This window comes from Coregonus lavaretus, assembly GCF_964263955.1.
Source record: "Coregonus lavaretus genome assembly, chromosome: 12".
NCBI classification, from domain to species: domain Eukaryota; kingdom Metazoa; phylum Chordata; class Actinopteri; order Salmoniformes; family Salmonidae; genus Coregonus; species Coregonus lavaretus.
The window spans coordinates 6,347,396-6,362,200 of record NC_139999.1 but is presented as its reverse complement, the minus strand read 5'-3'; the positions used below and the strand labels follow the sequence as shown (position 1 = coordinate 6,362,200).

General features: G+C 45.4%; 1 protein-coding gene across 1 annotated transcript in view; it reads left to right on the top strand.

Moving 5' to 3' along the window:
- Positions 1-225: 225 nt before the first annotated feature.
- Positions 226-14,805, top strand: part of LOC311138959 (acid-sensing ion channel 1-like) — a gene marked incomplete at both ends in the record, with an annotated part of 263,718 nt that continues 249,138 nt past the window's right edge. Inside the window, 1 exon segment of the mRNA XM_084173776.1 lies at positions 226-593. Coding sequence (XP_084029902.1) covers positions 226-593 — 368 coding nt within the window.

Sequence of the window (14,805 nt, the reverse complement as noted above, 5' to 3'; positions counted from 1 at the left end):
TATTGGTAGCCTATATGGTAGATAGTGTTATTTTGTTGGGGGGCTCAGTGACGCAACATTTCATTCTGCCTGGATGAGGATGAACATCCATGCGTAGTAGGGCGTGAACTCACAGAGTCAGAGTCAGTACCCTCCTTTCTTCCTATTGTTAATATCAACACCTCGTCTAGGCTACTATACCCCTCTATTTCCCATTCCTTCACGCTGATACCGTACCGCCTCGTCATGGATCTCAAACCGGACTCGGAAGAGATGGTGGACTCTTTCAAGCAACCTCCGGCGATTGAAGTTTTCGCCAGCAGGTCGACTCTCCATGGCATCTCGCACATGTTCACTTATGAACGGATCTGCATCAAGCAGTGCCTGTGGATCTTGTTCTTCCTGGGTTCTCTCGGGTTCCTGGTCCTGGTGTGTGTGGACCGGGTCCAGTTCTACTTACAGTACCCCCATGTCACTAAATTGGACGAGATAGCGACACCGCTGATGATCTTCCCAGCAGTCACCTTCTGCAACCTCAACACGTTTCGCTTCGGCCAGGTGACACGCAATGATCTGTACCATGCCGGAGAGCTCCTTGCTCTACTCAATGGAAGGTGTGTGTCATGTCATTATGTTTTGTGTGTGTGTGTGTGTGTGTGTGTGTGTGGGGGGGGGGGGGGGGGGGGGGGGGGGTGTATAACACAGTGGAGCCACAACAGTTCCACTTAGCTGTTCAACTTAACCAGTTAGCGCTCAACCAGTTAGCTCTTTAACTTAACCAGTTAGCTGTTCAATTTAACATGTTAGCTGTTCTGTTAGCTGTTCAGCTTAACCAGTTAGCTGTTCAACTCAACAAGTTAGCTGTTCTGTTAACTGTTCAGCTTAACCAGTTAGCTGTTCAACTCAACCAGTTAGCGCTTAACCAGTTAGCTGTTCAATGTTCAACTTAACCAGCCTGGCAGTATCCTGCTTCTGTACACTACCAGTCAAAAGTTTTAGAACACCTACTCATTCAAGGGTTTTTCGTTATTTTTACTATTTTCTACATTGTAGAATAATAGTGAAGACATCAAAACTATTAAATAACACATATGGATTCATGTAGTAACCAAAAGAGTGTTAAACAAATCAAAATATATTTCATATTTGAGATTCTTCAAATAGCCACCATTTGCCTTGATGACAGCTTTGCACACTCTTGGCATTCTCTCAACCAGCTTCATGAGGTAGTCACCTGGAATGCATTTCAATTAACAGGAAAAACTTGACCGGTAGTGTACACAAACAACATGGTGGAGACATGCAAAACCTTTTAAAGCATTATGTATTTCTAAACCTGATACAGCTTACCTCACACTTAGGGAACAAGGGTTGAACATGTTTGAGGGCATACAGGGTTACAGTAACTCTTTATGATATAATGAATAAGCAGGTAGCCTAGCAGTTAAGAGTGTTGGGCCAGTAACCGAAAGGTCGCTGGTTCGAATCTCCGACCCTACTACGTGAAATATCTGTTGATTTGCCCTAATTGCTGCTGTAAGTAGCTCTGGATAAGAGTGTCTGCTAAAATGCAAACTATTTATAAATGATTAATAAATAAGGATTATATTATTTGGAAGCATGACCTCATGCTGTGGTGAAACCGGTTTGAAAACATAAAGAGTTACTGCTTTTAAACAGGAAGCACATTTCTGACCTTTGGCCACTAATTGGTCTTGACCAATCAGATCTTTTTAAACCATTAGTCTGAATAGCAACCATGAAGTTCATACTCATTTAAGTCATTTAGCAGACGCTCTTATCCAGAGCGACTTACATGAGCAATCATGGTTAAGTGCCTTGCTTAAGGGCACATCAACAGATTTTTCACCTAGTCGGCTCGGGGATTAGAACCAGCGACCTTTCGGTTACTGGCACAACGCTCTTACCCACTAAGCTACCTGCCGCCCATTCTATTCACTTCTGTATCTGTATGCCCAGTGAGCACTTTTGCTCATAGGGTGTGAATATCACCACAGGAACTGAAGAAAGCAATATACTATTTATAATATGAGATCCAAATCGCTTACCATACATATCTGTTTTTTAAATTTAATTTGATGTGGTATTTACTTTAGATTTCACACCTTTCACATCTTCTATTTCCATACCTCCATCTCTCCTTTCCTTTCCCTCGATAAACAATAGACGTGGCAATCAACATAAAAAGCTGATTTACTTTCACAGAGCCTCATTTGACTGATTGTCATCTCTGTCTGTATTCAGGGAAAGCAGTCATGTTAGACTGTAGGAGTTAGGGGGAGAAACCACCAGGACATTCAGGTCTAACATATCCCTTTACATATTGATTTAAGTATTTTGGATGTACCTCAAGTGTCTTTAGAATGATGTTTAGTCATTACTTTAGAGAACTAATGTTGCTTTTACGTCTGTGATTTTTGTATGATTTTTATTAGGATCCCCATTAGCTGACGGCAATGGCGACAGCTAGTCTTCCTGGGGTCCAACACATAACGAAAAATACATTACAGACAAAAGACTTACAACACACCGTTTCAGAACTGTATGGGATTCTATAGGATGTACTGAACAAGATGTTTTGGACTCTCTCCTTGACATTGAATCAGTTGTTTGTCGTCAGATTGTGCTTTGTGCGTATATCCATTCTTTCTCTACACACGTGCGCGCACACACACACACACACACACACACACACACACACACACACACACACACACACTATGCCATTATTAAACAGCTACCAAAGGCCTTTGCTGCACATTACTTCATGTGTAGTTTTAGCATATTGATCACCACTGCTCTTTTGCCTAAGGCCATGTAAGTACACTACTTCTGTGGTAGCAGACTACATGTAAGAACAATACTTCTGTGGTAGCAGGCTACATGTAAGAACAATACTTCTGTGGTAGCAGGCTACATGTAAGTACACTACTTCTGTGGTAGCAGGCTACATGTAAGAACAATACTTCTGTGGTAGCAGGCTACATGTAAGAACACTACTTCTGTGGTAGCAGGCTACATGTAAGAACAATACTTATGTGGTAGCAGGCTACATGTAAGAACAATACTTATGTGGTAGCAGGCTACATGTAAGAACACTACTTCTGTACAGTGAGGGAAAAAAGTATTTGATCCCCTGCTGATTTTGTACGTTTGCCCACTGACAAAGAGATGATCAGTCTATAATTTTAATGGTAGGTTTATTTGAACAGTGAGAGACAGAATAACAACAACAAAATCCAGAAAAATGCATGTCAAAAATGTTATAAATTGATTTGCATTTTAATGAGGGAAATACGCATTTGACCCCTCTGCAAAACATTACTTAGTACTTGGTGGCAAAACCCTTGTTGGCAATCACAGAGGTCAGACGTTTCTTGTAGTTGGCCACCAGGTTTGCACACATCTCAGGAGGGATTTTGTCCCACTCCTCTTTGCAGATCTTCTCCAAGTCATTAAGGTTTCGAGCCTGACGTTTGGCAACTCGAACCTTCAGCTCCCTCCACAGATTTTCTATGGGATTAAGGTCTGGAGACTGGCTAGGCCACTCCAGGACCTTAATGTGCTTCTTCTTGAGCCACTCGTTTGTTGCCTAGGCCGTGTGTTTTGGGTCATTGTCATGCTGGAATATCCATCCACGACCCATTTTCAATGCCCTGGCTGAGGGAAGGAGGTTCTCACCCAAGATTTGACGGTACATGGCCCCGTCCATCGTCCCTTTGATGCGGTGAAGTTGTCCTGTCCCCTTAGCAGAAAAACACCCCCCAAAGCATAATGTTTCCACCTCCATGTTTGACGGTGGGGATGGTGTTCTTGGGGTCATAGGCAGTATTCCTCCTCCTCCAAACACGGCGAGTTGAGTTGATGCCAAAGAGCTCCATTTTTGTCTCATCTGACCACAACACTTTCACCTAGTTCTCCTCTGAATCATTCAGATGTTCATTGGCAAACTTCAGACGGGCCTGTATATGTGCTTTCTTGAGCAGGGGGACCTTGCGGGTGCTGCAGGATTTCAGTCCTTCACGGCGTAATGTGTTACCAATTGTTTTCTTGGTGACTATGGTCCCAGCTGCCTTGAGATCATTGACAAGATCCTCCCGTGTAGTTCTGGGCTGATTCCTCACCGTTCTCGTGATCATTGCAACTCCACGAGGTGAGATCTTGCATGGATCCCCAGGTCGAGGGAGATTGATAGTTCTTTTGTGTTTCTTCCATTTGCGAATAATCGCACCAACTGTTGTCACCTTCTCACCAAGCTGCTTGGCCATGGTCTTGTAGCCCATTCCAGCCTTGTGTAGGTCTACAATCTTGTCCCTGACATCCTTGGAGAGCTCTTTGGTCTTGGCCATGGTGGAGAGTTTGGAATCTGATTGATTGATTGCTTCTGTGGACAGGTGTCTTTTATACAGGTAACAAACTGAGATTAGGAGCACTCCCTTTAAGAGTGTGCTCCTAATCTCAGCTCGTTACCTGTATAAAATAGACCTGGGAGCCAGAAATCTTTCTGCTTGAGGGGGTCAAATACTTATTTCCCTCATTAAAATGCAAATCAATTTATAACATTTTTGACAGGCGTTTTTCTGGATTTTTTTGTTGTTATTCTGTCTCTCACTGTTCAAATAAACCTACCATTAAAATTATAGACTGATCATGTCATTGTCAGTGGGCAAACGTACAAAATCAGCAGGGGATCAAATACTTTTTTCCCTCACTGTAAGAACACTACTTCTGTGGTAGCAGGTTACATGTAAGAATGTCACACATACAATCTCCATCTCCATACAGAACTCTTTCTCTCTCATTCTCTCTTTCTCTATGTCTCTCTCAATTCAATTTCAATTTCAATTTAAGGGCTTTATTGGCATGGGAAACGTATGTTAACATTGCCAAAGCAAGTGAAGTAGATAGTAAACAAAAGTGAAATAAACAATAAATATTAACAGTAAACATTACACTCAGAAGTTCCAAAAGAATAAAGACATTTCAAATGTCATAATATGTATCTCTCTCTCTCTCTCTCTCTCTCTCTCTCTCTCTCTCTCTCTCTCTCTCTATTTCTCTCTCTCTCTTTCTTTCTTTCACTCTCTCTCTATTTCTCTCTCTCTCTCTCTCTCTCTCTCTCTCTCTCTCTCTCTCTCTCTCTCTCTTTAGCTCTCTCTCTCTCTCTTTATCTTACTCTCTCTCTCTCTCTCTATGTATCTCTCTCTCTATTTCTCTCTCTCTCTCTCTCTCTCTCTCTCTCTCTCTCTCTCTCTCTCTCTCTCTCTCTCTCTCTCTCTCTCTCTCTCTCTCTCTCTCTCTGACCTTGATGTTCACATTACTACTAACCTTGGGGAAATGTTGAATGCATTGTATTTAATCGCTCGAAGGTGTTTGCAGGAATATGTACATCTCAGCTAACACAATCCTTCTAGCGAGGCCTAAGGAAGGAAGGAAACCTCTAGGATTCTGAAAACTCCTCTCCTGTATAGTACGATAAGCTGGGATGGCAAAGAGGCTTTAGTTTAACTCCATAGTGCCAGAAAAACGTTACCTGGTCCATGGGCTTTACAGAGCTGACCAGTCTCGGCAGTCAGTCCATTACATGCTCATAAAGAGGTGTTGTTATTGCAAAAATATGAAAACAAAGTCATGCAGTATGAAATGAAAAAGGTAAAGCTGAGCAGAGCAGCAATGGTGTCCTCTAAATTAGCCTGAGATAGAGAGAGAAGGGAGACAGAAGGAGAGAGAAAGAGAGAGAAATATGAGTGTAGAGAGAGTGGAGCCGACTCAGAGAGAAGGAAAGAGGGAGCAAGAGGAGAGAGAGAGCGAGGGATGACAAGCAGAAGCAATTAACCAGTGTCTGGTAAGCTGTGTGATAAACAAGCCTTTATCCCAGTGTAATTAGTGGTGTTTGTGAAACCACAGTGGGTGCGTCCCAAATGGCACCCTATTCCCTATCTAGTCCCAAATGGCACCCTATTCCCTATATAGTCCCAAATGGCACCCTATTCCCTATATAGTCCCAAATGGCACCCTATTCCCTATATAGTCCCAAATGGCACCCTATTCCCTATATAGTCCCAAATGGCACCCTATTCCCTATATAGTCCCAAATGGCACCCTATTCCCTATATAGTCCCAAATGGCACCCTATTCCCTATATAGTCCCAAATGGCACCCTATTCCCTATCTAGTCCCAAATGGCACCCTATTCCCTATATAGTCCCAAATGGCACCCTATTCCCAATATAGTCCCAAATGGCACCCTATTCCCTATGTAGTCCCAAATGGCACCCTATTCCCTATGTAGTTCACTACATTTGACCAGGGCCCAGGAACTTGCATTTGGGATGCAAGTTCAAGTTGTATTATTAGTCGTATGTACAGGATAAGCATGATAGACACCTTCCAACGAAATGCTTACTTGCAGGTTCCTTTTTGGCAATGCAACAACAATAATAAATAATAAAATCCACCAAATGCACCCAAAATGCACCGTGTTGTGGTGCTGATAAACAGCCCCCCCCCCCCCCCCCCCCCCCCCCCCTCCCCGCGCTTCCTTTACTCAACGTTTTCTCCTGAACAGAGAGAGACCCTTTGGAGTGTTTTCTCGTGAACGGAGAGAGACCCCGTGGACTGTTTTCTCCTGAACAGAGAGAGACCCTTTGGAGTGTTTTCTCGTGAACGGAGAGAGACCCCGTGGACTGTTTTCTCCTGAACAGAGAGAGACCCTTTGGAGTGTTTTCTCGTGAACGGAGAGAGACCCCGTGGACTGTTTACAGTGAGCTATGTTGAGAATCCAGTGTGTAAATAAACAGTGTAACAAAATGCAATGTACAGCAGTAGATATATTAGATGTGAAGAAGACAGTATTGGGCCGAATCTGCCTTTCCTACGCACTTCTCAGTATTTGGTATTCAGACTTACCCCATTCAGTCGCGTAACGCGCTCTGCAGGTGTGGTTACCTTGCGCTCTCTGAATAAATGTAATTCAACCGCTGAAAACCCTCCCACTTTCTGGCCAACTGATTTTCTCGTGTAGTTTTCATTCAATAGGGTTTTCAGTACATTTATTTTAAGCCATCCCTTTAAATAGAATATATAGAGAGAACGGGTTCAGAATATATGGATCAATGAAACAATGCCATCTATGCATCTTCATCTTCGTTTCACCACCAACTGGAAGATTACAAAATTATCTGATCTTGTAGATTATTTAGGCAAATGTTAGGGTTAGGAAAGTATGTATGAATCATAAAAAAACAGGTTTGGAGAGCCTTTACGCACAAAATATATTGGTGAATACAAAATACAGTCGTTTGATTCATCCTGAAAGTTGTCATATTCAAGTTCAATTCATGGAATATTGGAAGGTGGAAAAAAGTGTACAATAGCGGTTAAACAATAGTCCTATACATCTACCCTAATCCTCACTAATCATGGAACTGTATGACAACGGTCCAGTCGTCGTGAACCGTGCGTCAGGCTCCAGGTTTAACCTGCTACGTGTGGTCTGAGTTCCATAATGATTCAAATAGGCTATATGTCGCACATTATTGCACATCGTTCGCCTAATATGATCCACTAATGCTAGCGACCCTCAGGAACAACTTGGACGTGACAGAGGAAATAAAGTTAAACGGAATGGAATGAAGCAAAACGGATGCTACAAATGGAAGAAAACTAACACTAAAGTGACAGTTATAAATGTATGTGGGTACTACTGACCGTGGCTCCCCATAGTGGCTAATATTTAACATGATATAAACATTGTTAAATAAAATGGAGAAAAGCCCGGACATAGGATATAATTAAAACGTTCTAAAGCGCATACGTCAACTTGGCAGGTTCGGCCCTATAGAAGCCTATAGCTTAGGTGTCCAAATTACATCCACGCATATTATGAGGGCACACAATAAAAATTCTGAATAACGGCACAGTTATTTATATCCTACTTCACTATGGAAAAGGGTCCGCAATACATGTCATGTTGATATGATTTTCAGTTTGCTTCCATATGGCTGGTTTCAAATTATTCTCCAGGGATCATAAGAAAAAATAAATCTTAAACAATTGCTATGTGTATTTACAATCTATTTTTCCAAACGGATTACTCATTTACCTAGGTCTTATCAATAGGTCTTATCAAATTATAAATTACAGTGCATGGCGAATGCTGTTATTTCCATTGGGGAAAATAAAGAAGATGCTTTTTCGACATGGGACCGGCAGGTTCGCTCGACCATAATCATGGTTTCCTCTCGCGTAAAGGTGTTGTAATTATGAGGGAATGAAGTCAAGGTCAGAATATGGCTTATCTGTAGACCGTAAGGCGCTAACTACAGAGTGTAGTACGTACGGCCCAGTACATCACTTGGGACCGAGCTCCCTGCCATCGGAATAGGATTTTATTGCACTGACAGACATGACTCAGGCCTGGACGCTACACAGACCGGTGCGCCATAACCAATCAGAGCTGCAGTAGGCCTATATGCAAATAGCCATTTTCATACAGTGGGGAAAAAAAGTATTTAGTCAGCCACCAATTGTGCAAGTTCTCCCACTTAAAAAGATGAGAGAGGCCTGTAATTTTCATCATAGGTACACGTCAACTATGACAGACAAAATGAGATTTTTTTTCTCCAGAAAATCACATTGTAGGATTTTTAATGAATGTATTAGCAAATTATGGTGGAAAATAAGTATTTGGTTATTAAAATAAGTTTCTCAATACTTTGTTATATACCCTTTGTTGGCAATGACACAGGTCAAACGTTTTCTGTAAGTCTTCACAAGGTTTTCACACACTGTTGCTGGTATTTTGGCCCATTCCTCTATGCAGATCTCCTCTAGAGCAGTGATGTTTTGGGGCTGTCGCTGGGGAACACAGACTTTCAACTCCCTCCAAAGATTTTCTATGGGGTTGAGATCTGGAGACTGGCTAGGCCACTCCAGGACCTTGAAATGCTTCTTACGAAGCCACTCCTTCGTTGCCCGGGCGGTGTGTTTGGGATCATTGTCATGCTGAAAGACCCAGCCACGTTTCATCTTCAATGCCCTTGCTGATGGAAGGAGGTTTTCACTCAAAATCTCACGATACATGGCCCCATTCATTCTTTCCTTTACACGGATCAGTCGTCCTGGTCCCTTTGCAGAAAAACAGCCCCAAAGCATGATGTTTCCACCCCCATGCTTCACAGTAGGTATGGTGTTCTTTGGATGCAACTCAGCATTCTTTGTCCTCCAAACACGACGAGTTGAGTTTTTACCAAAAAGTTATATTTTGGTTTCATCTGACCATATGACATTCTCCCAATCCTCTTCTGGATCATCCAAATGCACTCTAGCAAACTTCAGACGGGCCTGGACATGTACTGGCTTAAGCAGGGGGACACGTCTGGCACTGCAGGATTTGAGTCCCTGGCGGCGTAGTGTGTTACTGATGGTAGGCTTTGTTACTTTGGTCCCAGCTCTCTGCAGGTCATTCACTAGGTCCCCCCGTGTGGTTCTGGGATTTTTGCTCACCGTTCTTGTGATCATTTTGACCCCACAGGGTGAGATCTTGCGTGGAGCCCCAGATCGAGGGAGATTATCAGTGGTCTTGTATGTCTTCCATTTCCTAATAATTGCTCCCACAGTTGATTTCTTCAACCCAAGCTGCTTACCTATTGCAGATTCAGTCTTCCCAGCCTGGTGCAGGTCTACAATTTTGTTTCTGGTGTCCTTTGACAGCTCTTTGGTCTTGGCCATAGTGGAGTTTGGAGTGTGACTGTTTGAGGTTGTGGACAGGTGTCTTTTATACTGATTACAAGTTCAAACAGGTGCCATTAATACAGGTAAAGAGTGGAGGACAGAGGAGCCTCTTAAAGAAGAAGTTACAGGTCTGTGAGAGCCAGAAATCTTGCTTGTTTGTAGGTGACCAAATACTTATTTTCCACCATAATTTGCAAATAAATTCATTAAAAATCCTACAATGTGATTTTCTGGAGAAAAAAAATTCTCAATTTGTCTGTCATAGTTGACGTGTACCTATGATGAAAATTACAGTTCTCTCTCATCTTTTTAAGTGGGAGAACTTGCACAATTGGTGGCTGACTAAATACTTTTTTTCCCACTGTATATGGATTTGTTGCCATTCACTTAGAACTGGACTTTTACAGCATGAGCGGTCACGATTATTATGCACTTGTTTTGAGATCAAAGCGAGAGCTGCGTGTAGCCACGTGTGCACATTTGTTCATATTCTTTGCTAGTTAGTGAGTTATTAGCCCAGTTATAGCTAATTTGTAGTAGGTAGGACACCAGAGTGGTGGTAGGCATGAAGGCGAACTTGGACGAGAACAGAACACCTCTCGTCCCTTTGACGCCAGTAGTGCAGGTGGGAGCACAGGCTTGTTCTTTCGAACCGTGCCAACCATGGTGATGTTCCTCTGGAGGAGCTGCTGACCGAGTTCATAAGAGGTGAAGAAATTGTCACATGTGACATTGCGCCCCCCCCCCCAAGTCCCTCGGTCACGTCAAGCACGACCCGCAGCCCTTGCTTCTTCTCTGGGCCTCCGCCGGTGGGCTTGCTGGTGTAGACTTGCATCTTCCAGGCGTAGCTGGATTTCGCGTCGCAGGCCACCCATGACTTGATCCCGTATTTGGCCGGCTTGCTTGGCATATACTGCCGGAAAGGACAATGGCCTTTGGGATGGGGGGGGGGGACGGGAAAGAAGAGATTGTTAGCAATCTTCGTCGCCAAGTGCTACTATTATTACTACGAGTGTCGGTGTGTCACAGAACACAGGCACAGAGGTGACGGTGGTCAGAGGTGGTGGTCAGAGGTGGTGGTCAGAGGTGGTGGTCAGAGGTGTGTGTGTAAAAGAAACAAACAGAATAATTTTATTACGTACACTACCTCTAAATGAAACCAGTTGCTCGTCCACCGTCACCTCAGGCCCTGGGTTGTAGAGACGTGGCAGCCGCTCCACCCACTTGTCCCACACCTCTCTTATGGCTGCCAGTTCGTCAGTCGCGCGTCTCGCGGGGTGAACCGTAGCAGTCTCGAGTACGTGTGAAACACTTTGAGTGGCATGGTGGCACGGAATATCACCCTTCCGCTCTCTGCGTCCCACAGACTGGCCGCCGCCTCGCCGCGGGACCTGTACACGCCGGCTAAGATCAGCAGCCCTATGTAGGTCGGTCTCGTCCATCCCTTTCCAGTCGTCTCCGTATTTTCGAACACCCTCCAGATTTGTCATGTCCACCACGATCTCTTCTATTGCTTGTGTGATGAACAGGTGGAACGCTCGACGGCGTGTCACGGGCCTGGCCAACCGCATACGGCGTAGGTCCGCCGGGGATCGGGGTCGTCGTCGCCGCCTCATTCTCTGTCATCCTGCCCGCTCTCTCGTATGCCACTGAGGACCATTTGATTTGGCTGTTTTTTTGTCATGAACGTCTCTCCTTCGCCCTCGCACGTTTCCTCCTCTCGCTCTTCCTCTGAACACGAGGACGACGCGGCGAGTTGTATTCCTCGTCGTCTTCCTCTTCTGACACGTCCTCAGTGTCCTCAGCTTCATCCTCCTCCTCTTCTTCTTCGTCTTCTTCTTCTTGCTCCAGGTTTGATGAACATATCTGCTCTAGGACCTGTCCGGCGGTGAACAAACGGCCACTCATCGCTTCGGCCGGCGCCTTGGCTCTGCTGCGTCGACGCAGCCTGTCTTCTTTGGGGAGCCCACAGCCTCCTTACATGGTCAGGAGTGTCGACCAACCACGGTCTGTCACTAATAATAATTTTGACCCAAGGACAACGGGACGGTTATTATGAAAAATATCACTTTTCACCAGGGTGATGCCACCCAGAGTAGGGAAGCATAGAAGAGGGTATTGGAGCCTGATGGTATTGGAGCATTGGAGCCTGATGGTATTGGAGCCTGATGGTATTGGAGCCTGATGGTATTGGAGCCTGACGGTATTGGAGCCTGATGGTATTGGAGCATTGGAGCCTGATGGTATTGGAGCCTGATGGTATTGGAGCCTGACGGTATTGGAGCCTGACGGTATTGGAGCCTGACGGTATTGGAGCCTGATGGTATTGGAGCCTGACGGTATTGGAGCCTGATGGTATTAGAGCCTGACGGTATTGGAGCCTGATGGTATTGGAGCCTGACGGTATTGGAGCCTGACGGTATTGGAGCCTGATGGTATTGGAGCCTGATGTATTGGAGCCTGACGGTATTGGAGCCTGATGGTATTGGAGCCTGACGGTATTGGAGCCTGATGGTATTGGAGCCTGACGGTATTGGAGCCTGATGGTATTGGAGCCTGATGGTATTGGAGCCTGATGGTATTGGAGCCTGACGGTATTGGAGCCTGACGGTATTGGAGCCTGATGGTATTGGAGCCTGATGGTATTGGAGCCTGACGGTATTGGAGCCTGACGGTATTGGAGCCTGATGGTATTGGAGCCTGATGGTATTGGAGCATTGGAGCCTGATGTATTGGAGCCTGATGGTATTGGAGCCTGATGGTATTAGAGCCTGACGGTATTGGAGCCTGACGGTATTGGAGCCTGACGGTATTGGAGCCTGATGGTATTAGAGCCTGACGGTATTGGAGCCTGACGGTATTGGAGCCTGACGGTATTGGAGCCTGATGGTATTAGAGCCTGACGGTATTGGAGGCAGGGTGCTCAAAAACTGTGCTAGACAACTCAGTGGCATATTTTCCTTGATCGTCCAGCTGTCACTGCAACAGCAAAGGGTCCTTGTAGTCTGGAAGGAGTAGGTCCCTGTAGTCTGGAAGGAGTAGGTCCCTGTAGTCTGGACGGAGTAGGTCCCTGTAGTCTGGAAGGAGTAGGTCCCTGTAGTCTGGAAGGAGTAGGTCCCTGTAGTCTGGACGGAGTCGGTCCCTGTAGTCTGGAAGGAGTCGGTCCCTGTAGTCTGGAAGGAGTAGGTCCCTGTAGTCTGGAAGGAGTCGGTCCCTGTAGTCTGGACGGAGTCGGTCCCTGTAGTCTGGACGGAGTCGGTCCCTGTAGTCTGGAAGGAGTCGGTCCCTGTAGTCTGGAAGGAGTCGGTCCCTGTAGTCTGGAAGGAGTCGGTCCCTATAGTCTGGAAGGAGTCGGTCCCTATAGTCTGGAAGGAGTCGGTCCCTGTAGTCTGGACGGAGTCAGTCCCTGTAGTCTGGAAGGAGTCGGTCCCTGTAGTCTGGACGGAGTCAGTCCCTGTAGTCTGGAAGGAGTCGGTCCCTGTAGTGTGGAAGGAGTCAGTCCCTGTAATAATAATATGCCATTTAGCAGACGCTTTTATCCAAAGCGACTTACAGTCATGTGCGCATACATTTTTACGTATGGGTGGTCCCGGGGATCGAACCCACTACCCTGGCGTTACAAGCGCCATGCTCTACCAATTGAGCTACAGAGGACTGTAAGGAGTCATTGGCAGTACCAGTTGCCAAGGTCAAATCCCCCCAAATCTGAAATGATTACAGACCTGTAGCCTTTACCTCACTGACCATGAAAGCCTTTGAACATATTGTTAAGGGTGAGAATATGGCCAAAGTCCAGGACTGGTAAGACCCATTGCAGTTTGCTTATAGGGTTAGGAGAGGGGTGGAAGAAGCTACTATCACTGTTCTTAACTCTCTCCTGAAACATCAATCAAACAGGAGTACAGAGACAAAGTGGAGTCGCAATTCAACGGCTCAGACACGAGGCGTATGTGGCAGGGTCTACAGACAATAACAGATTACAAAGGGAAAACCAGCCACGTCGAGGACACCGACGTCTTGCTCCCAGACAAGCTAAACACCTTTGCCTGCTTTGAGGATAACACAGTGCCATCGACGCGGCCCGCTCCCAAGGACTGTGGGCTCTGGTTCTCCGTGGCTGACGTGAGTAAGACATTTAAGCGTGTTAACCCTCACAAGGCTGCCGGCCCAAACGGCATCCCTAGCCGCGTCCTCAGAACATACGCAGACCAGCTAGCTGGAGTGTTTACAGACATATTCAATCTCTCCCTATCCCAGTCTGCTGTCCCCACTTGCTTCAAGATGTCCACCATTGTTCCTGTACCCAAGAAAGGAAAGGTAACTGAACTAAATGACTATTGCCCCGTAGCGCTCACTTCTGTCATCATGAAGTGCTTTGAGAGCCTAGTTAAGGATCATATCACCTCTACAATTGAGAGCATCCTGTCGGGCTGTATCACCGCCTGGTACGGCAACTGCACCGCCCGCAACCGCAGGCTCTCCAGAGAGTGGTGCGGTCTGCCCAACGCATCACCGGGGGCACACTGCCTGCCCTCCAGTACACCTACAGCACCTGATGTCACAGGAAGGCCAAAAAGATAATCAAGGACATCAACCACCCGAGCCACGGCCTGTTCACCCCGCTATCATCCAGAAGGCGAGGTCAGTACAAGTGCATCAAAGTTGGGACCGAGAGACTGAAAAACAGCTTCTATCTCAAGGCCATCAGACTGTTCAATAGCCATCACTAGCCGGCTACCACCCGGCTACTCAACCCTGCACCTTAGAGGCTGCTGCCCTATACAGTGGGGAAAAAAAGTATTTAGTCAGCCACCAATTGTGCAAGTTCTCCCACTTAAAAAGATGAGAGAGGCCTGTAATTTTCATCATAGGTACACGTCAACTATGACAGACAAAATGAGAAAAGAAAATCCAGAAAATCACATTGTAGGATTTTTAATGAATTTATTTGCAAATTATGGTGGAAAATAAGTATTTGGTCAATAACAAAAGTTTCTCAATACTTTGTTATATACCCTTTGTTGGCAATGACACAGGTCAAACGTTTTCTGTAAGTCTTCACAAGGTTTT